General features: G+C 41.0%; 2 protein-coding genes across 3 annotated transcripts in view; one reads left to right on the top strand and one right to left on the bottom strand.

Moving 5' to 3' along the window:
* Window positions 1-7,762, bottom strand: LOC306976816 (lysosomal amino acid transporter 1 homolog). Its single transcript, XM_079574909.1, has 8 exons — window positions 7,590-7,762; window positions 5,764-6,013; window positions 4,207-4,336; window positions 4,055-4,142; window positions 3,385-3,494; window positions 3,201-3,305; window positions 1,900-2,085; window positions 1-478 (listed from the first exon to the last, which is right to left on the bottom strand). The coding sequence occupies exons 2-8, from the start codon at window positions 5,958-5,960 to the stop codon at window positions 362-364; spliced, it is 933 nt and encodes a 310-aa protein (XP_079431035.1). The 5' UTR covers window positions 5,961-6,013; window positions 7,590-7,762; the 3' UTR covers window positions 1-361.
* Window positions 7,763-9,422: 1,660 nt separating this feature from the next.
* Window positions 9,423-22,489, top strand: part of veph1 (ventricular zone expressed PH domain-containing 1) — an 89,314-nt gene continuing 76,247 nt past the window's right edge. For both annotated transcript variants that reach the window (XM_079573963.1, XM_079573962.1), the window contains exons 1-4: window positions 9,423-9,519; window positions 20,166-20,268; window positions 20,345-20,530; window positions 22,245-22,463. In XM_079573963.1, the coding sequence (XP_079430089.1) occupies window positions 20,393-20,530; window positions 22,245-22,463 (357 nt within the window). In that variant the 5' untranslated portion in view covers window positions 9,423-9,519; window positions 20,166-20,268; window positions 20,345-20,392. The remainder of the gene's footprint in view (window positions 9,520-20,165; window positions 20,269-20,344; window positions 20,531-22,244; window positions 22,464-22,489) is intronic.

Here is a 22,489-nt window from a genome sequence, read left to right as displayed (position 1 = left end):
ACTGCTTTTTACATCTACTTGAGTAAAATTGATTAAAAACAACGTTACTCTCCTTTTATGAGCTGTTTTGGCAATACCCACCTCCGCCGAACTGTGCTTGCACCACTCTGCACCAAATTACTCCAATTGGGCAACACACAAACCAGGCACTGTGCTCTGTCTTGAAGCTTTGCTCTGTTCTAAAACCAAAAACATCTGGAATAAAGCTTTTTTTTTTTTTTTTTTGCTCAATGTTTGTCCGATGCTCCCTAATGGCAAACACAATTACAGTCATTCAATCTGAAACCGAATCACAAGTGCTCCGTGGGGTAAAGAAACAATGTCTGTGAGCATTTGATTGTAACGCTTTGTGTGAATCGTCCTACACTCCCGACTGCTCCTCGTCCTCGCGCAGAAGAGGCTCGACCTCTGTGGTGCTGGTCAGTACGAGGGTTTTAGACGCGGAGTTCTTCCTGTACATGATGAACTGAGCCGTGACCTGAAATAACAGTCAGTTAAGGAGAACAGCGACATATTTGACTTTTTTAATCATCATATGACAAATTACCCTGAAAGAATTACCTTGAAATAAGTGTATCATTGCTTGAAATATCATTAGGTAAGTTTAAAAACATCTGCCTTTAGAACAAGTATTTTTGCCCTGAAGTCAAGGATGTACACTAGATTGTTTAAACTCTTAACCCCCGCTTGAACCGAGCACATTCTCTCCAGTTCGACTTTACCCAAATCTAAAAGCTTCTTGAAAAAGAGTCAAAATAGCAACATAAACGAGACGTAGATGAGGATGAACAGGCGACAAAAAACGGACGAAAAAGCAGCAAAAAAGTGACGACAACGTGAGGATTCAACTTTTCAGTTATGTAGTTGAGGCGTTACACTGGTCTATAGGCTGTAGCCTTTAGAAGCCTTTAGATTTGGGTAAAGCTGAACTGGAGAAAATGCACTCGGTTCAGGTGGGGGTAAAGAGGTCAACTTCTACAAGTATTACTCAAGATTCTAGCCCTATAAGTTTAAGTGGTGGTCAACAGAGAATTAACTGTAAAATAAACCATTAAAGCAGTAAGTAGCAGTAAGTAACTCTTGCCCCTAGAGGTGATAAGCGCAACTGCAGGTGTCGTAGCAGTTTTTTAACTTATTGTCTGTGAGAGAAAATACTACGCTGACAGACAAATGGAGAGAGGGATATTATGCATCCAATGACACAATGGAAACATTTTTTTTTCACTCAAACTAGGCTCTAAATACTGTTAAAATGGCACTAGCCCACAGTTAGCTTTGCCCGTCAGCCTGTTAGCTTCTTCATCGTGATTCTATTATTGTGTATTGGTGCTCCGACCCAAAGGCAGCAAAGTTGCAAGTGTGGTTTTCTGGCCAGAGACACCAGGGGAGATGAAAGACCCCCCAATCATCCCATTAACACTTGTATTACCCCCAGAGGGACAAGGAAAAGGATTTATTAAGGTAAAGAAGTTACTTAGTACTGCTTTAAACTATGGAATCAGCTCTTTTCGATCTGTTTACCAGTATTACTAGTGACTTGATATTTAAATTCTGCACATCATCTTCAAAACCAGTTGTTCGCAACCTTTGCTGTCTCGTGTACTCGAGTCGTTTATTTATTCTCCAAGTACCCCCCACCTCGATTATTCTGCCAATTCTTTAACAAAATGATCAACTACACTCTTTGTAAGCAATCCATGGCATGTGGTGTTCAACATGAAGCTCAAATACTCAATGCAAACCTTTTACAGAAAAGCCTAATTGAAATTCACTTTTATTTGTACCGCCTAGTAAGTGCTCATGTATAGAGGCCCCCATATCTCTGGTTGAGAAACACTGTTCCTACCAAAAAAAAAAAAAAAGAGAATAATTAAAAGGTACAGTGTTTTTCAAGGATACAAAGAAGTCGAGTATGAGGACTCCCAGGCTGCCGATGAGCCAGGCCAGGTGGTTGACGACGAAGGCTCGTTTGGAGCCCTTCAGAGCGGGCAGAACGAGCATCACGCTCAGCCCGTACGTCCCATTGCCCATCATCGCCAGGGCAAACAAGAGGTAAGATGTGCCCTCTGTGGACTGTCGCCGGAACTACAACACAGGAAAAGAGAGATTTTAACCTCTTTAACCAACACACATTTTCTCCAGTTTTACCCAAATCTTAAAACTTCTTAGTAAAAAAGAGGCAAATAAAAACTATTGTAAATGTGTTCAATATTTCTCAATAAATTATATATGCAAGTACTAATAGGACATTGTTCATCTTTAAAGGTGCATTATGCAACTTTTTATGTGAGAAAAAAAGGGATATTTGTGCGTATTTGACCTCGTAGTGACGCAATGGTCAGCATGGCACCTTTACTTTCCATCACTGTGGTCTCTAGGACGCTCCAGGATCAATTTTTTGGAAGGGTTTCACTGCTGACGGAGCCTCTCACCAGAAAACCGACAAAACAATTGATCCTGGAGTGTCCGAGAGACCACTGTGACGGAAAGTAGAGGTGCTATACTAACCACTCATACAGCCGCTGGGTCACGACAAGGTCAAATACGCACAAATATCAACTTTTTTCTTTTTTAAAGTTGCATAATGCACCTTTAATAGAGATGACAGTCGTGGTCTTAAACGTTGCGATAATGATATTATTGTGATCCAAACCATTTCAACACAGTCCGTTCCCGTAAATTTATACAATTCCCCCCCATCAAATTGTGTTGAAACAATAAAAAACAAATCAGGACTACAACAAGGCTAAAAGTGAAATGAATTATGGAAATCAAGATGAAAAGGAACTTTTTTTTTTGCACATTTTTGACTTTGTTTGATTTTGATTTACCATGAAATTTTGTTTTAGGCTGTGTCTGCACAAGATCTCAATGACATTGCAATGTTGAGCGGCTTCTTTGGTTATTGTGTGCTAATATTGAACTACAGGTGCTCGTCATGTAAATAGAATATCATGAAAAAGTGCATTCACTTCTGTTATTCAACTTAATTCAACTAATATATGATATGATGTGACTCATTATACGCAAATGTTTATTATGGCTCAGCTTGTTTGCATGTAATGAGTCTATATCATATATTAGTTTCACATTTTAAGTTGAATTACAGAAATAAATGAACTTCTTAATGCTATTCTAATTATATGACGAGCAACTCTATTTGTCCTACAGTCAAGAAAATAACATTGATTTTGACATACATTTTTATACAGCTGGGGAAACCGTGACAAGAGGTAGAAAACTGTTGCTAAATATCCACATATAAAGCCAGCAAGCTTCATGGATTCCTTGGTGGTATTTGGAACCTGTAAAAGAAAAAAGGCAAAAGCATATCAAGCAAAGCTGCCTTGGAGCCTCGCACATGAGTGAACATTATCTACCAACCTGAGCAGAGACAGTTGAGCCACTGTCGATGAATATTTTGGGCAAAGTGAAGAGGAGAAAAGTCCCAGCACCGCACCAAATGAAGCAAAGCCACTTCAGCAATGGATTTTCTAAAGACATAATAAGATTAATAACAGGACTCACACTCAGACACATCTAGAGCAATGGCCGCTGGCTGCCCTGCTTTTTGACCACAAACGTGGGGGCCGCCATTGCTCCGCCGTTGCTGCAGTACCTCCATATCGCCGCTAGGCCCCCATTGAAAAGCATTGGACTTTAGACACGTTAAAAACTACTTTAAAGCCTGGTTTCAATTGTTTCAACGCTAGACTAGGCTAGATCTTCCTCCTGAGATCACGCTGGGTTAATAACAATATATGAAACCAGGCTGGTTTTCGTAATATGATTTTTTGAAATCTCGTATTTAACGAGGCTCGGACTGTTAGCATTGGAGCAGCGCGAGCTACACGTCACGCAAGGGCCGAGTCTACGGTGAAAATCCCGCCCGTATGTCCTTTTTAGGAACATGCTTCGTCAGAGCTGGGGAGGGGGAGCCTGTAAATCCGCCATGAATTGCCCCACGGCCGTGGTCATTCTGGTAAACGGGGAGGAGTGAGCATAAGACGTCCATTATTTTCTACAGTCTATGATCTAGAGACGCGGTGCTTACTTTTGCTGGAGCTGTTTTTCATTTTGTAGTAGAAAAACTGAGACATGAGGATCAGGTCAGTGAAGATGTAGAAAATCACAGCAACGACCTGCAGACATCAAGGTTTGTTTTTCATGCGTATTATAATCAGCATGTACAGATGACTTGCTTACCTGAATGGGGAGCTGACTGGTGAGGTAGCAGCCTGCAAAGTTGGACAGGTCTCCACTGAAGAGGAAAAAGAGAAAGCCAAAAGACATGGCCTCCTCCACTCTGCCGTTGCGATAGGCCACGTACACCTGCCTGATGCGAGAGATTAGAAAATGTGTCATAACGAGACTTAAAAAAACTAAATCAGGACTAAAACAAAGTGAAAAGTGAACTTAATTAATATAACCATGACTAAAACTCGACTTTACCGAGCCACTCCGAAGAATAGGTTCTTGGTTAAAGGCCCTATATCTGATTTTTTTTCTTATTGCAAACAATGAAAGGGGAAGCCACTAAATTAAAATGCTGTAGTCCAACTTTCCTACTATATTTGTAGCATCCAAATTCTTTAGAGCAGAGGTGTCAAACATACGATGAGATGATTTAATCCGGCCCCTGCCCTGTAGAGCATAAAATCCACAGTATGTAAAAAAAAGTAAGTCTCTAGCCCATTCCTGTGCGGAGTTATGATTTTTTAAAGAATAACCAGAATGCTCATTCTAGCCACTAGGGGGCATTAAATAAAAATAAAAAAAAGGAAAGAGTTCCACACGTGTCCAGCAGAGGGCACTGACATATTAAGAGCTCAGGATATGAAGACATTATACAGCCAAGTGGTAAATGGACAGTCTGCCCCAGGACGGCTGTGGCTGATTGACAACAGTAGAGAATCTATCTTTTAATGAAACTGCGTACATTTAATGTATATAAAAGGATCCTCTGCAACTTTTACTGCTGTTTCATAGAGCCTCTTACCTTTTTCATTTGTTGGCTGGTTCAAGAAAGTACTAAGACTTAAGCTCTTTGTTCTTTAGCAGGTGCTGAAGAAGGCTAAATGTCAGCCTCTCAATGCTCTGTCCACGGAATTATAGCTCATACCTTCTAGATGTCGTTTTTATGTACCTTTTTTTACTCTTTTGTCCCCTCTGCCACTTGGCTGATGAATTTTGAAGGTAGCGTGTTTAACAAGTAACATAGACCAGGGGTTCCAAAAACTTTTTTGGCTGGGACCCCCAAAATTGACACTAAAACAACTCGGGACCCCTGTTGTATAAAGTTATTGCCTCTGATGCTACTTTAGGGCAGAAAAAATAATTAATTAATTAAAATGAAGTTAAGATGCATTTAAACTGCTTATATTGAATAATTGAGTGGAATTCACAAATTATAGGTTGCTTTACACTCAAAAATATACCAAAAAAAGTACCATTTTTATTTTTGTTTCATCTTGAAATCATCTGGCGACCCCCACTTTGGGAATCACTGACATAGACAATTGAAATGTGCCCTATTTTTTTCTTGAGATATAGTTTATCTTGAGCCTCTACTTTTGTGTGAACTGTTGGGACACACAGTGACTCTGATGTGAGAAATGTTCTGAGGTTTGCTACACATTAATTTGGCCTCTTGTGATATGAATATTGTGTCAGCTCATACTGCAATACTGATATTTTGGCAACATATTGAGCCTGACCTCGTCTGTTATCAACGTGCGAGGAGCCCACGGTCAGTGCACTTACGGCAGCGTGGAAAGCAGAAAACAGAACATGGAAACGAGTCCAATCACGACACTGAGATACTCCCACATGTTCTCCACGCACTCCTCCAGCAGATACAGGATCCATGGCGTCCCGTTCTCGCACAGCGGTTCGCCCGCTACAGGAGCCGTCCAGTTAGACTCATGTGAAGTCTTTCCGGGGAAACGTGCAGTGGCCATAGCAGGCTGACCAGCACCGACCAGATACAGCCTGCTCCTATGTTATCCGGAACCTGAGGAAACAAAGGCAGGAAGTTTCAAAGCGTGCAGATGTTTGCGGTTTTTTGTGTGAGTGAGGAGTGTGTTAGCTGGTTTACAATCGAGTATCCGTATTTTACAGAAAAGGCCATTCCTGTATCTTTACGTAGGGCAGAAAACATGACAATGAGTTTTCTTGTTTTTGAGTTTCTTTTAGGGTGGCAGCTTCAAGAAGTGAGTAAAAGTGGGACACGTTGCACATTGTGGAGGAACATGAAGGGAGGGAAGAGAAACCGAAGATAAAGACAATGAAGGGTTCAACTTGCCAATTTAGCTCCAAACACAATTGATCACAAATATTCCAACCCTGAAAGTTATATACTGAAAGAATATTGCATTGTATTGTGGCTGGCTGGGTGGGTGGGGGGACAGGGTGTTGTTTTTAATCTGTAAAAGCACACATTTGAAAAGTCCTCTATAAATAAGTTTTGATTTATTGATTTCATGCGATGAGTCATGTCATTCTCCAGATGAATATAACTTAAGTACAAACATCTATCTATTATTTAGGTGAGGTGAAATTTCTCGCGCTGATGTACTTGCCGCCGCTCACGAACAGTGCGTAAACTCACCAATAGTTGAGCAAAGCAGAAGGAGTCGCTCCAGAATTTAATCAAATTTTTTTTTTTCTATGGCCCAATATTACAACAGGAGTTGCCTCACAGGGCTGCTGCACCAAACATTTAAGCGATGAAACAAAACGATAAACAAGACAATGTAAAGTTCAGGCAGATGAAGCATCCATCCTGGAGTTTTTATTCACATTAAAACAGAGTTGTTCCACGGCTTTTTTTCTCCACATTTTATACTGTTTATAGCTAATGTTAGGCAATGGTAATGTATGCTAACAGCTGCAAAGATGGCGGATCTCCATGGTAACTGTGGAATTGAAATACCTCATTTGAGAGTAATGCCTCATTTGAAAGCTAAGACCTGTAGCTCTATTCTGGCTTATTTATGCATTGTCGACACACATTTTTGACACTTTTTCGGCGCATTTTTGTCGCTCTTTTCTTGCGTTTTCATCCCTGTTTTCGTCTCATTTTTGTTGCTATTTGACACTTTTAGCTTTTAGATTTGGGTAAAGCCAAACTGGACAAAAAGGTGCTCGGTTCAGGTGGGGGTTAAGAGGTTAAACCCTTTTATATTTTTTAGAAACAGTGAGTGTTTATAGTTTACAAGTTCGAGCATAAAAAACACTTTAAATACAAAAACTAAAGATATCAGTCATTTCATTTTTAGGCCGATTATCGTGAATTATCGTAAAATCGCAATATTTTCACAATAATCGAATATTTTAAATCGTGACATTCCTAGTTAGAGATGAATATTACTTTGCTAATCACGCTAACTTTCGTCTATAGAGAATAGATATGAGCAAAGACAAAGTGTATTGGTAAAACTGTCACTTTTTAGGCAAATGGGAAATTTCCATAGCAATATTATTTACTGCAACTGGTCTTGTATGTAGCATTACTAGCATAACAATGATTGTTGACCACACATACTAGCGCTGTTATTTATTTATTTGAGCTGTCCGACGCGTTTTACCTGAACAAGCTACATGGTTGCTGGTTGACTTGCTGGTTTGCGCGTGTATGTCCTTTCTCATCTTCGCGCGTATCCATGAAATTATATCCATCCCAAAGAGTTACCCTCGCGCATCGCTTCAAGTCTCCATAGATGCTTTTCCTCCTCTTCCCGATTTCTGATTTTTGCCCCCTCACACATCCGCCAAAATATAGAGGGCGCATCCGGTTTGACTTTCAAAATAAAAGCCTGTACGGACACTTTTTGGGACGAAACGCGCGTAACGTGTTCTTTCATTACATTGCAGATTAATTAATGTTTCACGAGCCAAAAAGACAAGTGTATCGGCTATTTGTTAAAACACGCCTTTATTTGTCAACAAAATGTGAGAAATAAACACCCCCACCTAGTGCTCGATTACCGGAAGTGCATCAAGAGCCAAACCAATTTTTTTCTTTTTTCTTTTTTTGTTTTTTACAAACAAGGTACGTTATCAAAGTCAATGGCAGAAATAAATAAATAAATATTATAATAATAATAGTAGAAAAAAAAGTTAAGCTCATTCTTCCAGTGGGTTTAAAGCATAGACTAAAAAATAAAGAAGCGACATAAGAATAAGAATTTTATTAGCATAATTTTTCTGTTTAATTTCAATACTATGGAACATGATTCTGCGTCTTCTTGAATGAATGAATGAATGAATGAATGAATGAATGAAATGTTTGCATAAAAGTAGCCAAACCACATTACAACAAGCTAAACTGGACAAACATTGCCCTCATGCTAAAGGGGTCACAAAGGTACATGACCTTAGCAAACCTTGTGAAACGCTAACACTGGAGATTGTTTTTTCTTCATTTTGGAGCTCTCTTCACGTGCTAACGGAGGACATTTTCTCCAGTTCAGCTTTACCTAAATCTTAAAGGCTACAACCTCTAGGTCAGTGTAACGCCTAATTTGAAAGCTAAGACCTGCAAAACTGATCTAAGCTTTTTCCTCGCTTTGTCGTCACTTTTTGGGTCATATTTTTTGTCATCTGTTTTGTTGCTTTTTTCATCCCTTTTTGTTGCCTGTTTTGACGCTTTTTTGTCACTTGTTTTATCGTTTTTTCATCCCTTTTTGTTGCTTTTGTGTCGCCTTTTCATCCATTTTTGTCGCCTGTTTTGACGCTTTTTCGTCACTTGTTTTGTCGCTTTTTCGACAAAAAAAAAAAATCAAAACAGGCGACAAAAAAGCGACAAAACAGGCAACAAAAATGGATGAAAAAGCGACAAAACAGGCAACAAAAATGGATGAAAAAGCGACAAAAAAGCAACAAAAAGGGATGAAAAAACGATAAAACAAGGGACAAAAAAGCGACAAAATAGGCGACAAAAATGGATGAAAAAGCGACAAAAAAGCAACAAAAAGGGATGAAAAAACAATAAAACAAGGGACAAAAAAGCGACAAAATAGGCGACAAAAAAGGATGAAAAAGTGACAAAAAAAGCAACAAAAAGGGATGAAAAAACGATAAAACAAGTGACAAAAAAAGCGACAAAATCGGCGACAAAAAGGGATGAAAAAGCGACAAAAATGCAACAAAAAGGGAGGCTTTTTTCTTTCTTTCTTTTTTTCTGCGTTTACATCCTCATTTACGTCTGTTTTTTGTCGCTATTCTGACGCTTTATTCACGAATGCTTTTAGATGTGGTTCAAGTCAAACCGGAAAACTCGTTTCAAGAGGTTAATTATCCATCCATTACGCACCTGTTGCTCGGCGCGTGCTCTCGTCTGGCCGCACGATGGCGCTCGCTCCGTCAGGCTGCGAGAGTCTGGTGGGAGATGCTCGCTGCTCCGGGGGGAACTTGAAGCTGTGCATGTGCAATGTTATGTTGTGCTGGGTGTTGCTGGATGTGGGGGCTACGACTGACACGCAGCCTGTCCGCGCGCCTTCGACCCACAGCGCCGAGGTAAGATTCCCGACACAGAACCGAGGCTCTGTCGTGTCTCGTCTATAATAGTCTCATATCTTTGGCCGTGTAGCGCTGAAAACTCGCTGCCCCGAGCACGAATACCAACCACATTCCTTAGATGTCGCGAAACTTGAATGGATCAGGACATATGACTGGACACAAACATGGAATAAGCTCATAAGGAGTGAAAGGATGAAGAGGAAACGCGGTTGACTGCGCTTTTTTATGCACTACAATATCAGTCTAGACTTCACTTGGTGGTGATTTTACGCAGTTCAGTGTAAATGTATTAAAATATGGATTGAATTGGTTTTAAGTCATGTGTTTGTATAGTTTGTTTAAAGCCAGACCCCCTGTTCCACCTGCTGTGGGTCCAGGCAGGCGGTGTGTCCGTCCCCCCCGCTGCTCCCCGTGCCCTGTGTCCCGTGTTTGAGTGTAAACACAGCGGAATGCGCGAGAGGCAGAGCCGCGGCGCGTTCACTTGCACTGCTCACATTTTTTGATCTGGGCATTTTCTCCTGGCTGCGCCTCGTATCACACGGAGCAGAGGGGGCTCTCCTTCAAGGTCATCTGCCGCGAGACAGATGGCGATGTCCCGGGAAAGGGCGCGCGCCGTGTCAAGTTTATGCGCATTAATCATTATCCGTTGTGATAACGCCTGTGCTGCTTTCATGCGCACACTTAAAGCAGTGCATTTCGGTGGTAATCGCGAGGAATCTTCACAGGGCACAACTTTATCATGAATACACCTACAGTGGGAGGAAAAGTAAGTACACCGTTTGGAATTTCTCACATTTCTGCCTAGTGAAATATGATAAATGTAAATGTTTGGGTGGTATTAGTTTAGGCAGACGATTTTATTCAGTCTTATGATTTTCACAAAGATCAGACCACATTTTATAACCAATTTAGGCAGAAATGTGCGAAATTCCAAATGGTGCACTTACTATTTCCTCCCACTGCAAATGTGAAGAAGTATCACAATATCTGCTGGGCTTTAAAGGACCGTTTTTACATACTGAGATATGTTGTTACTTTAGCTTTGACGAGTTCTTTAGGACCTGTCTGGTCTTCACCCGTGCCTTCAGTCACGTAAACTCTCCCTCTCTCCACTATAGCTCCAAAACAGGTCAAGATAGAAGCTACCAAGCTCTTCCACGTTTTCCCTATTTAAATATGGTTACGTGAAGTGTTACACTACAAAGTATAATTACACAAAATTAAACAATGTGGATTTTCTAAGCGGATAAAAGGGGGAACTATATTGTAAGGCGTACTAATACCAGGAGTAGTTCGAAATCCGCGCAGTAATCTTCACTTTACTGCGCAGTAATCTTCACTTTACTGTGCGGATGCCAAACTACTCCTGGTATTATTACGCCTTACAATATAGTCCCCCCTTTTATCCGCTTAGAAAATCCACATTGTTTAATTTTGTGTAATTATACTTTGTAGTGTAACACTTCACGTAACCATATTTAAATAGGGAAAACGTGGAAGAGCTTGGTAGCTTCTATCTTGACCTGTTTTGGAGCTATAGAGGAGAGAGGGAGAGGCTAAATGCTAACGCCGTCTGCGCTGTGTTTACGTGACTGAAGGCACGGGTGAAGATCAGACAGGTCCTAAAGAACTCGTCAAAGCTAAGGTAAGAACATATCTCAGTATGTAAAAACGGTGGCCTATTCCTTTAATTGAAGGAAAACTTTAACATTTACAGCCAAAAACAGCTGATTTCACTTGATTCAAAGCATAGTTTTTCTACAAACCATGTAGCTTCTTCAAGTCTGGATCTGTGACTGAAGCTCCCATAAGATAATAGTGGGCGAATGATGGATCATTTTTCACAGCAAAGTCTATGAAATTCTGATTTTATCACGAAAAGCAACTGTTCCTGTTCCATCTTGTTAGTTATTGGTTTATTTTGTCGGGACAGTGCATGTTAATGAACATACATGGGTCTCATGCGTGTAAACGGGCTAATTTCCATCTGTCGTCCCACACTTGCACTCTCAACCAAACTCTCATTCATCCTGGCCTATTGTACATGTTTTTAGTGGTAGGGGAAACCACAGGAATCCTTCGCAGACACGGGGAGAACATGCAAACTCCACACAACCTTGAAGACCCCACATGTTTATGTTCATTTATTGTTTTAGACTCTCCATAATAAGTGGGGGTTATTTGTTGAAAACACCAACACCAGTCAGGTCCGTCCCTTTGTGCCCTTGGCAGAAGAATAAATCCTCAACACCTCAAAAATTAAACATGCGCACAACAGTTTTAGAAAGGGGAACCTCAACTTCTGATGTGAATATTTAGACATTCAAGGGAGAAAACTGCTGACTCCTGGTCCGTGCAAGATTCAAATGACTAAAAGAAGCTAAACTCTCCGTTTCCCTCCATCTGCTAGCCCCTAATAAAGATATACACACAGGAATAGAAACTGTATTTTTGACTATTGCTCTTTTTATCTACTGTAAGGTCTTGAGAACATGTTCAAAGACCAGGATGGACTAGTTTGAAAGATTGAAATCTCTAGTTTCCGACACAAAAAATACATCTCTATCACTTTCCGTTCTATTATCATGTGCGAAAATTGCAATTTGCTGCTCCGTCTTAACTTAATGCCACTCCAGCTTAGATGCTCTGAAGTCTTGAACTGAAGAATCGGGGAATAATGAGTTGTTTGGTTGAGTGATTGCAGTAGTACGACACTTTTTCTCTCTGCTGCTCCCTCCTCGCACTTGTGCCTGGAACACACACAGAAGAATAAGGCCATCTCCTCAGGCGGCATGCTATTTCTGATAAATCTGATAAATACACATTTGTTACAAGCAGAAAATGGGACACAACGCTACAATTATTTTAGCAACAGCCTTTATTTGTGAACAAGTGATTTTAGTCTAAAGTCGTACAACACAGAGTTTCTCAGCAACATGAGACAAAAGTAGCAGTCCACAAAGCCCCCCCAGTGTGTTCTTATGTGTTTGCTGTGATGCTTTTGGTTCATAGCTGCTCTTCTGTGGTTTCTTCCAAAGGGACAAATGTCAAAGTCACGACTGTCAGTCTCTGTCTGAGGCAGTGCTTTGTGGCGTCTGGAAAAGGCCCACAGAGACGGGCTGGTCTGTCTCTCTTTTGCCTCCATTTCCCATTCTGTCTTTATCCGAGACGACCGCTGTGTTAAACTTTAAACAGCACAGTTGTAGCTAGACTGCTGCAATATGTTCAAATCATCAATTAAACATGTTTCTCTTTACAAAACTTCACCCATTCTGATGACAAAACAGTTTGGCTTTCTTCTACATAATACAGTGATAATGTAATAACAATAAAGTCTTTAGAGTGTACATTAACTCTATTTCTAGGTCACAATAGGGTTGAGTTAGTTGCATGTAAAGGCATCTGGAAGAAAAACAGCAGAATAATATTGCAGATTTACAAATGTAATGGCATCATAACACAACAGCATTGTCAGAGGCTTGTTTCAGAGCTGTAAGTCAAAACGGAAAAGAACTTGAATCCAAAAAGATGACACTGCTTAGCATGAAAAAAGAAACTGAAGATCGGAGGTACTTCTGACTAGTTCAAAGTCTTTTATTAAGATGAATGGGGCATCACCAACGTGTTTCAACCTTTCCTGTTGTTTGTCTTCATCAGGGCAGACTTTCTCTCTGCATAGACTGATTGTCATGGTTGAGAGAGAGCATTTCCTGTAAAAGTACAGTAGGATCATCTGCTCGGCTCACAAAGAAGTATGGCCCAAGAATGAATCATGATTTATTCTCATATTGATCAATCTCAATTTTTTATTATATGATTTCATACTAAAAATCAATTCATGTTCATGTTCTCAGACCCTTTATACAAAATCTGAGCTCAGACAAAAATAAATGTTTTCCTCCAGTTTCATTTAAAGCAAAGATATTCCATCGTCTCATTCAATTTCCAAAACTAGGTTCTGTTTCTGCCACAGAAAGGGCCGTAAACTTGACAATTATAAAGTCCCATGACGATTATTGAGCTTGACCAAAGTAGAGATTGTGATTAAGATGAATTTCAATGAATTGTCCAGCCCGATATTGTATGCTGTCCCTGTGTCTGTCTGGGTGGGTGTCCTGTCTAGTTTCCCCCACCAAGACTCACAAACTATCCAGCTCATCCTGAGTTTGCATTGTTTTATTTGTGGATATGCAGAAACAATGAACTTTTTCACTGTGCAGTAGACATTGTGCAGCACTTTTAGGTTACTGTTTTTGTGTAGGTGACTGATTCTGTGTGTTTTGTGTAAAGATTCTGTCTCTGAACCTGGAGATAAGAAATGAAAATGAAATGACAAAGAAATTCAATTTATTGGTTGCAATTTACAAAATACAACTACTTCAGTTAAATTATTGTCCTGTGAAAACAAAACAAAAGCTCTATCGACCTATGCAAACCTGCTCTTAAAAGTTAATTGTATTACTTTTTGCCCCTGGATGTATTTATAATCTGTACTAACATCATCTTAAATTTCAAAGAAATCTTTTCTGTACTATTTTATTTCCTGAAGCCCTGGTATAGAACAGGAGAGAGATACTGGTCTCACTTTCTGACCACGGTGTGTTGAGGAATGTCCAGAGAGAGGGATTTCAGTTGCTGCTTCCTGAGTTTGTGAGTGACGTGTTGGAGCAGAGCAGGTGCTTGTTTCACGCACAGACCGGGCTGAGTGAGCAGAGCAGAGCAGAGGGCCACAGAAAGAGAGAGGGCCACAGAAAGAGAGAGGGCCACAGAAAGAGAGAGGGCCACAGAAAGAGAGAGGGGCGCAGGCAGGGGAGGGGCTGTGTCTTACAGCTCGTACAAAAGGCTCACTGTGTTCTTCAGGACTGTGTCGGACTCAGGGGCGGAGCAAAGACAGCAACGGCACTGAACCTGCAGCCACATTGTCCTCACGTTGCCCCCAAACGCAAACTGACCAGAAGTGAGTAGAGTGAGTAGAAATAGTTTTTCTCCAATGCTGAAAATACTACTTGAGCACAGAGGAAACGTTTGTGTTGATGTAAAATGCCAGACTGAACATAAAATAATGACAAAATTCCTGATCAAAGTAACAAGTTAACAACAAAAAAGGCAAACTTTCTTCCTTATGATAACACAATGCTGTTAATATTGATATGATGCAATATTATTTGAGAAGAAGTTAACCCTTAACCCCCACCTTAACCAAGTGCAGCTCAGTTTTAGGCAAGGCAAGTTTATTTGTAGAGCACAATTCATACACAAGGCAATTCAAAGCGCTTCACAGTTGCATAAAATTACAAGAAAACAGATAAACTCATTAAAAACATCAACATCACAGTTAAAAAAGAGTGCAGATAAAATACTCTCAGTTGTCATACGCATGGGCAAAAAGAACTGTTTTCAGCCTGGATTTGAACATTGTCAGAGTTGAGGCCTGTCTCACATCCTCATGTTCCAGATTTTAGCTGCATGAAACTGAAACGCAGCCTCACCGTGTTTAGTCCTGACTCTGGGAACCACCAGGAGACCCCTCAGTGACACGTAGATTTGAGTGTCATTTGCATTGTTGTGGTACGACACATTGTTGCTGTTTATTAGCTGACCCATTGGAAGCATGTACAAGTTGAATAAAAGGGGTCCCAAGATTGACCCCTGGGGGACTCCACAGGTCAATTTTGTCTGAGACACGGTCTCAAAGTACGAATTTACTCAAATCTAAAAGGTTACAGCTTATAGGCCAGAGTAACACCTCATTTGAAAGCTACGACCTGCAAAACTCATCCAAAGGGATATTTTTCCTCACTTTTTGTCGCTTTTTCACAGCTTTGTAGTTGTGTTTTCGTCACAGATTTGTGTTGCTATTTTGACACTTTTTCAGAAAGGCTTTTAGATTTGGCTAATGCCAAACTCGGGTCAGGCGGGGGGTAAGTGATTAATAGTACTGCGTGGTAAAACTACGCCAAAAAGTACAGATATTGAAGTTACTACTCGCTTGTGAAACTACCACAACATCCATGTAATCCGATTCCGGAGTCAGTGCTGTCACATTTAGGTAAAGCTGAATATATGGATCATCCAAACCCACCGTCCTAGAGACTAAGACTAAAGAGTGACATAAATGTTCAGTATGTTTTGTATTTAGTATGAATATGAATCAAAAATCATAATAATGACAATAGGAGTTCAGGAAATGACGGGAGTTCACTGATGTGTGTATCTTTAAGCTGCATTCCTGAGGTCAGTGAGCCGCAGCCCGGTGATTAATAGTAACTAGCGGATGGTTTAACGCTGGAATTCCTCAGGATCTGTGACCAGTGGAGTGCGCACCGTTAGTTTGTTTGAATGACATGAACATACAACAACTCAGTGACACAGACTGACACTTTGGATTATACTGGTGAACCTGAGTTTGTTATTTATACTGGCAGAAGAAAGTCAAATGTAATGCTTGCTAATGCCCATGTGTACTATATTTTAATGCCACAAACACAGAAAAAAATTGGCAATCAAACAGAGTGAAGGAGAATTGGACAAAATGGGCAAATGTTGAGCAAAACATGTGGTCAGTATCAACCAAAACTGCAACTCATTATGTTTTAGACCATCATTGTGGATTTTGCATTAGCTTATCCCGTACAAAGTATTGAACAATGTTATAAATGTCCAAGAAATTAAGATTGAATGTCAGTTTGAATCCAATTTAATGCTTTTTAATAAGGCCACTCGGTGCAGTGCTTTTTAACGCCCTGCAGAAACCTGGATTTAGGAGATAATTCAGACTTACCAGTTAAAAAATGCCCCAAAAGCGTCCTGATAACAGGCTTTATCCTTGCTGTTTGCACATGCATTAAACATGCAACAAAAACTATAATTTGGCAATAAACCTAACTGAAAGAAACTAAACAAAAACTAAATTAATATCTAAATAAAGAGAGATAAGGTAGGCTTGGATGAATCACATTCTCAATTAGCTTTATTGTGAAGTATCACTATCAAAAGCACTGAACTACCTAAAGCACATGCAAATAATCAAAATGTAGTCATTGTCAAACGCTTGATGCACAAAGATAATAGATAACACTGCACTTCCAATCCCAGCTCCTGATGCACATTGTCATCGTGTCCTTGGGCAAGACACTTCACCCGCCTTGCCTCCAGTATCCGCCTTGCCTCCAGTATCTTGGTGTATGAATGAGAGAGTGAATGGGTGACTCGTTCCTTTATTATGAAGCGCTTTGGGCCTGATGAAGGTAGAAAAGTGCTATATAAGTTGAGAGCATTTACTAGGGGTGGGCCATATCTTATCACACAACGTTATCGCGATATACATTTTTTTATCGTTGTGGACACGATCTAAATTATGTTACGCTCAACTCCATCAGAGCAGCAAAAACACTGACTGTACATCATATTTGCGTGGAAATTATTATGCCGTAGAAAAAAAAAAAAAAAGAATCAAATATCACGGAATTAATCTTCCCCATTGGTTTTTAAAGGGGCTAGATGCAAGTTAGTCATTTTATGCTCACTACTGCCACCCCAGGTCTTATGCGTAACTGCAGCTTCTATATTAAGCTTGTGCATGACGGCACTTCAGACCCGAATTAACACCTTTTTAGAGGCAGTTGTGGTGAACAGGTCTGAGCTCATTCAACACATTAGGACATGGCTGGAACATGTAGGAGGCTGAAGATACTTAGTTTTAACATTTTTAAACTCTGTGTAGTCCTTTTAAAGGTTATTTAGAAATACACTAGATATAACAAAAAGCTTTTGTTCAAATACCGCATCTCCATTGTCAATTATATTGTCAAATATATCGTTATCGTGATATTTATTTTTTTATATCGTGATATAGATTTTAAGCCATGTCGCCCTGCCCTACCATTTACCCATTTTACAATATCAAATACATATGTTTGCAATCGTTTTTTGTGAGTGCTAATCTATCCATTTTTAATGCCACAAAGAGGCAACAGGGAATTACTCCAACCACGAGGTACTGCACAAAATGCAGCAGACACATCAAAAAGCATGAAGTATTATGCCTAAAATGGTAACGAATGACGAGCAACTGGGATTAGCTCACAGGCCTAACACAATGCAGCGTGAAAAGCCTTCTGCTGACTGAAAGATGTCGGGTAAATCTTTGAAACTTTCAGTGTGTATGGAAGTGCTGCTGGCCAAAAAAAAGCTATTTTGATTAATTATGCAGTTTCAAACTTTTAGACATAGATACTTATCAGTTTCTGTCTATGAAAAGCTGTCTGTCCTGCGCTACCATGGAGATCAGCTGCGATACGTCACTTTTAATAAACCTATCTTCTGTTTATCTGGTTTAGACCTGGTTTACATGTAACTCAGTGTAATTTAGATCTGGTCAGACCTTTTCTCTACCCGGTTTAGTCATGAAGTGATCTTGATCTAGGAATTTGCTGATAAAAATGAAGGGACCACTGCTTGTTGTTGAGAGCTTTGGCTTCGCTGGTGTGTGCCGTCTGAGTGCTTGTAGATTTGGATGTCATGAATTAATTATAGACGGCCATTTTTACGCGGGACGGTTTATAGCCGTGCCCACGCTGCTGCCACCGCACTGGAGCAATAGATTTATACCGTGTGTGGCCTTTTCCTTTTTTACTCCCGTGTTCATGGTTGTTTCCTTTTGTGTTGGAAAGTAAAAGAATTCCTGCTCCGGTGTCCTGGCAGCCTGGCAGTGGAGATAACGCTTTTGCAAGTACTTCACTTTGTGCCCTTTAGAGATGACGACTGATTGTAAGAGAATAGACGAGGCGATTGGCATGAGGAGAAAGTTGCACAGTGGTGGAAAGTGGAGTAAATCCAAGCCCTGCAAGGAACACGACTCAGTAAAACGCCTTTACAGCATAGTCAGTGGGAAAGCCAGTGTTTTGTTCTGTGTACAAATCTGCTCTCTTGCTCCAGTGGTTCTCGAAGTGTTAATGCTTTAATGTTTAAATAAGGTTCACAGGAAAAGCGATAATGGCAGGTGAATGGTTAACATCTGAATTTGCACAACACTATCTCCATTCATAGTACATCATAGGCCCTGTGTTTTTTACTAGTGGTCGAGGGAATCTTGTTCCCTGAGTAAAAGCAGACATTTGTGAATATATAGCACTGTAAGCTGTGAATTTAAGTATGAAGCTTTTTATTGACCATGAGCTAACTGGCTGGTTGGTCATATTCACAATAACGTGTCAGTAAGGTTGTGAGAAAGTGCTTCTGGAAAAGTAGTGAGAAGTTTGGACCACAACTGATAAATTAAAATGTAGGGGCTCCATCTTTCATTCATTGTAGTCAGAAAGAAATGGTATATGGGTTTTCTGACAGGCAGGTGTAAATGCCTGTCACACTTCCACCAGTGCCAGGAGCCAGCTGCACGGTCTTCAGCTGGGCCTTCACTGATGTCTTGCTCCTTTAATCACCAGAACATCTCAGGATGGTGGGGCAGCAGAGAGGGACGTCTCCCTGCCGCCCCCTGCAGCTCGGCTCAGAGGTCACATCAGTGGCTTCTTGGTCCCCAGACTTTGTCGTTCCTCTGCAGCCACAGCCAAAAACTGGCCTTCTCTGCCTCTTGTGCTATAGCTATTTCAAAGCTTTGTTTAGCTTTCCAGATGTCATGCCAATGTATGTCTAACTTGCATTGTTCTCAAGACCTTACAGTAGATAAGAAGAGCAATGGTTAGTCAAAATACAGTTTCTATTCCTGTGTGTATATCTTTATTAGGGGCAAGCAGATGGAGGGAAAGGGAGAGTTAAGCTTCTTTTAGTCATTTGAGTCTTGCAGTCTTCTCCCTTGTTTGTTTGTTTGTTTGTATACTTTATTGTCCCCGTAGGGAAACTTGTCCTCTGCATTTAACCCCTCCTTTGATGCCACTGAGGCAACCCGTAAGGAGCAGTGGTCGACGGCAGTGCCGCGCCCGGGGACCCATCTCCATGATGTGGAGCCAGGATGATGGTTTGAATCACCTGGCTGGAGGATTCACCTATTGCACATGTTTTTAGTGGTAGGGGAAACCGGAGTACCTGGAGGAAACCTACACAGACACGGGGAGAACATGCAAACTCCACACAGAAAGGCCCCGCCCTGGTGGGAATCAAACTTCTCTGAGATAATCCAGTCCACTCTGCCACAGTAAAGCCAGTCCAGGCCAGTCACGTTAACAACATTTGAAGTTCGAAGCATTGAGATGGGAAAATATTTGAAGACCTTTTAATGCCACAGAAACATACTATTGGCTTGAAAAGTACTTGGTCTTTGGATATCCCGCATTACTTCAATAATAAAACACAACTTACTTTGAATAAGTATTGCATAAAAAAGGATGCAAATCAATGTACAGATGATAAATGTTGAGCGGAAAAATAAGTTGTTTATCTGTCATTTACTGAAGTTGATAAAGTAGTTATCATGACAGCCCGAAACCAGTCAAATGGGCACTGTCCAGATCATTGTTGCTGAACCATGTCCCTCTAAACACAAACACAACAGTCTTACATACTGCAGTTCAAAGCGTAAGTAGGAGAGTGGCGACAGACGGCTCATGTGGACAAGCCTTATGTTTATATTGTGTATGTTATAGATATTTACTTAATTATGATATTATTTTTCTTCTGTTTGTTTATAGTGGATCATCCTCACCCCAAGATTATGTCCTGCTCTCATGGGCCGATGATACAGGCCTCTGACGGATGAAGAAAACACTGTGAGCTGCATCCTGGACCTAAGATGTAAAAATGCTTTTGACTAGAAAGTTACTGTTAATACTTGTTGAGAATAATGAATCCGCCTCATTCTCTGCACCAGGCCTGTCCAGCCGCAGTGAAGGGGGCTGAGGGGCGCCGAGGGCCGAGGATGCACCAGTTGTTCAGTCTGGTGTTGGGCCAGAGAGACCTGTCCAGAGCCGGGGACCTCTTCTCTTTGGAGGACGTGGACATCGAGGACTGTCTGTCTCAAGCTCTGGACCAGATTAAAGCCATCTCCTGCTCCGCCGTGAGTTTGTTTGTCTTCAACGTTCACACTCTTTAGAGCAAGGTGCTGTTTAATGGTGCAGTGGAATCTTGAATATGAATCTTATTTGGTGCTTTGGTCCCCGATTGAACTATGAGTAAATTCATGAGCACAATGATAAGTGTGTAGTAGATGTCCAGACTCCCCGGAGACTCTGCTGGTGGTAAAGGATGAGGCCAGAGGTGAGTGGGAAAGAACACTGAGGAGCAGCAGAGGTGAGGCCAGGTGATGATGGGGTTGAGGAGGGTCAGAAGTGGATGAGGGGGCTTAAATGTAGTATTCTGGGCAATGATTGGCTGAGACTTGGCTGCCGTGTCGGTTAGCTATGAAGGAAGTGAGGCTGGAGATGAGGCAATGATTGGATGATGAATAATAATACTTTTTCTAATCTGTTGTTGTGGAGCAGCGTCACATTCAACAGTGCACAGTGAGAAATAAAAGAAACAATGAGTCATCATGAGTAACTGATTTAAAAGAATATTATTACCAGTTTGTGCACCTAATTTAGGTACAAAACTGGACTGTGCTTTATTTCAACCTGAATAGACTCAGAGACAAAATCAGCGATTAGAAAGACATTTCATGAATACTTTGGCAATCAGACCCCGGCAGTAGATATCTATATATGGATTATAGTTAGTATGGATGGGTAGAGTAGCGTTCGGGAGCCTGGACACTGGTGGTGGTACAGGAGAACGGTGAAGGATGTAGCAGGGTGAAGCCACTGATAGAAGAGGCGGTGAAGGGGAAGAGGAGGGTCGCAGCACAGCTGGGAAGTAGATTGGCTGCGATGAAGGTGTGGCTCTGTGCTGATAGGCTGAGATGGAGGTGTGACCCTGGCAGACGCGATCATTAGCTGGAGGTAGGTGAAATTAGACGTCCAGGTTGAAGACAGCGACCTGAGGGGAGTGGGCTGTACAGTGGGTGTGTGATGTCTGTGGCTATGTTTGGCTCAATATTTATCATCTGTGCATTTGTTTGCATTTTTCCTTGTTGTGTTTGTATTTCATGTTTATTGTAGGATATTTTAAGATTAAGTACTTTTTGAACAACACTTGTTCTATCATTGTTAAGCTTTAGTTTCAGAGGCATTAAAAGGTCTTCAATAATATCGCGATACATTCCTGCCTTGATATATCGAACTTCAAATTTTGTAATCGTGAAAGGCCTTTATCGGGCATTTAAAGGGGCTAGATGCAAGTTAGCCATTTTATACTCACTACTGCCACCACAGGTCATGCATGTAACTGCAGCCTCTATATTAAGCTCGTGCATGACGGCACTTCGGACCCGAATTAACACCTTTTTGAGTGACGGTGCAGGATTTTAGAGGCAGTTGTGGTGAATAAGTCTGGACTAATTTTACACCTTAGGACATTGTTGAAACATGTAGGGGGAGGAAAATACTTAATTCTAACATTTTTAAACTCCATAAGTCCCTTTAAAGTTACAGTTACAAAATTATTTTCAAAACATAAAATTCAGTACTGGACCAAAATCTCTATTGCTGCCCCTACACATTTCTATCTCTCACAGACATTACAACACAAAATTTGGACTTTTACTTTTGTGCTGTTTTTAGACAACAGTGCAAGCAATCTGTTATTCTCTCACACATGCTGTGTTTCAAATGCTACAAATACTCAAGGAAAATGACTGGATTCCCAAAACAAGTCTCATTCATCTTTTCTGCCAGGACTATTTGACGAGCGACAATGACCAGGCCGTGGTGGAGATCTGCATCACCCGCATCACCTCGGCCATCAGGGAGACGGGCTCCATAGAGAAGCACAGCACGGCTCTGGTGGCCCTGTGGGAGTCCTGTCTGGAGCATAACCTCACTCCGCAAGGGGAGAGCGCAGAGGACACGCCGCACGCCAAGATCGCCTCGGACATCACCAGCTGTATCCTGCAGGTCTGTGTCTGCACGCACAAGGGAGG

This window comes from Gobius niger, assembly GCF_951799975.1.
Source record: "Gobius niger genome assembly, chromosome: 1".
Taxonomy (NCBI): domain Eukaryota; kingdom Metazoa; phylum Chordata; class Actinopteri; order Gobiiformes; family Gobiidae; genus Gobius; species Gobius niger.
This window is presented reverse-complemented; position numbering and strand designations above follow the sequence as displayed.

Bases quoted from the DNA above. Each gene is read 5' to 3' on its own strand.
- LOC306976816 (XM_079574909.1), bottom strand. From the start codon at position 5,960: ATGGCCACTGCACGTTTCCCCGGAAAGACTTCACATGAGTCTAACTGG. The intron at 3,495-4,054 runs GTAAGCACCGCG...TTATGTCTTTAG, and splicing joins GAAAAACAGCTCCAGCAAAA to AAAATCCATTGCTGAAGTGG. The intron at 2,086-3,200 runs GTATGTCAAAAT...CCTGTGTTGTAG, and splicing joins TTCCCCAGCTGTATAAAAAT to TTCCGGCGACAGTCCACAGA.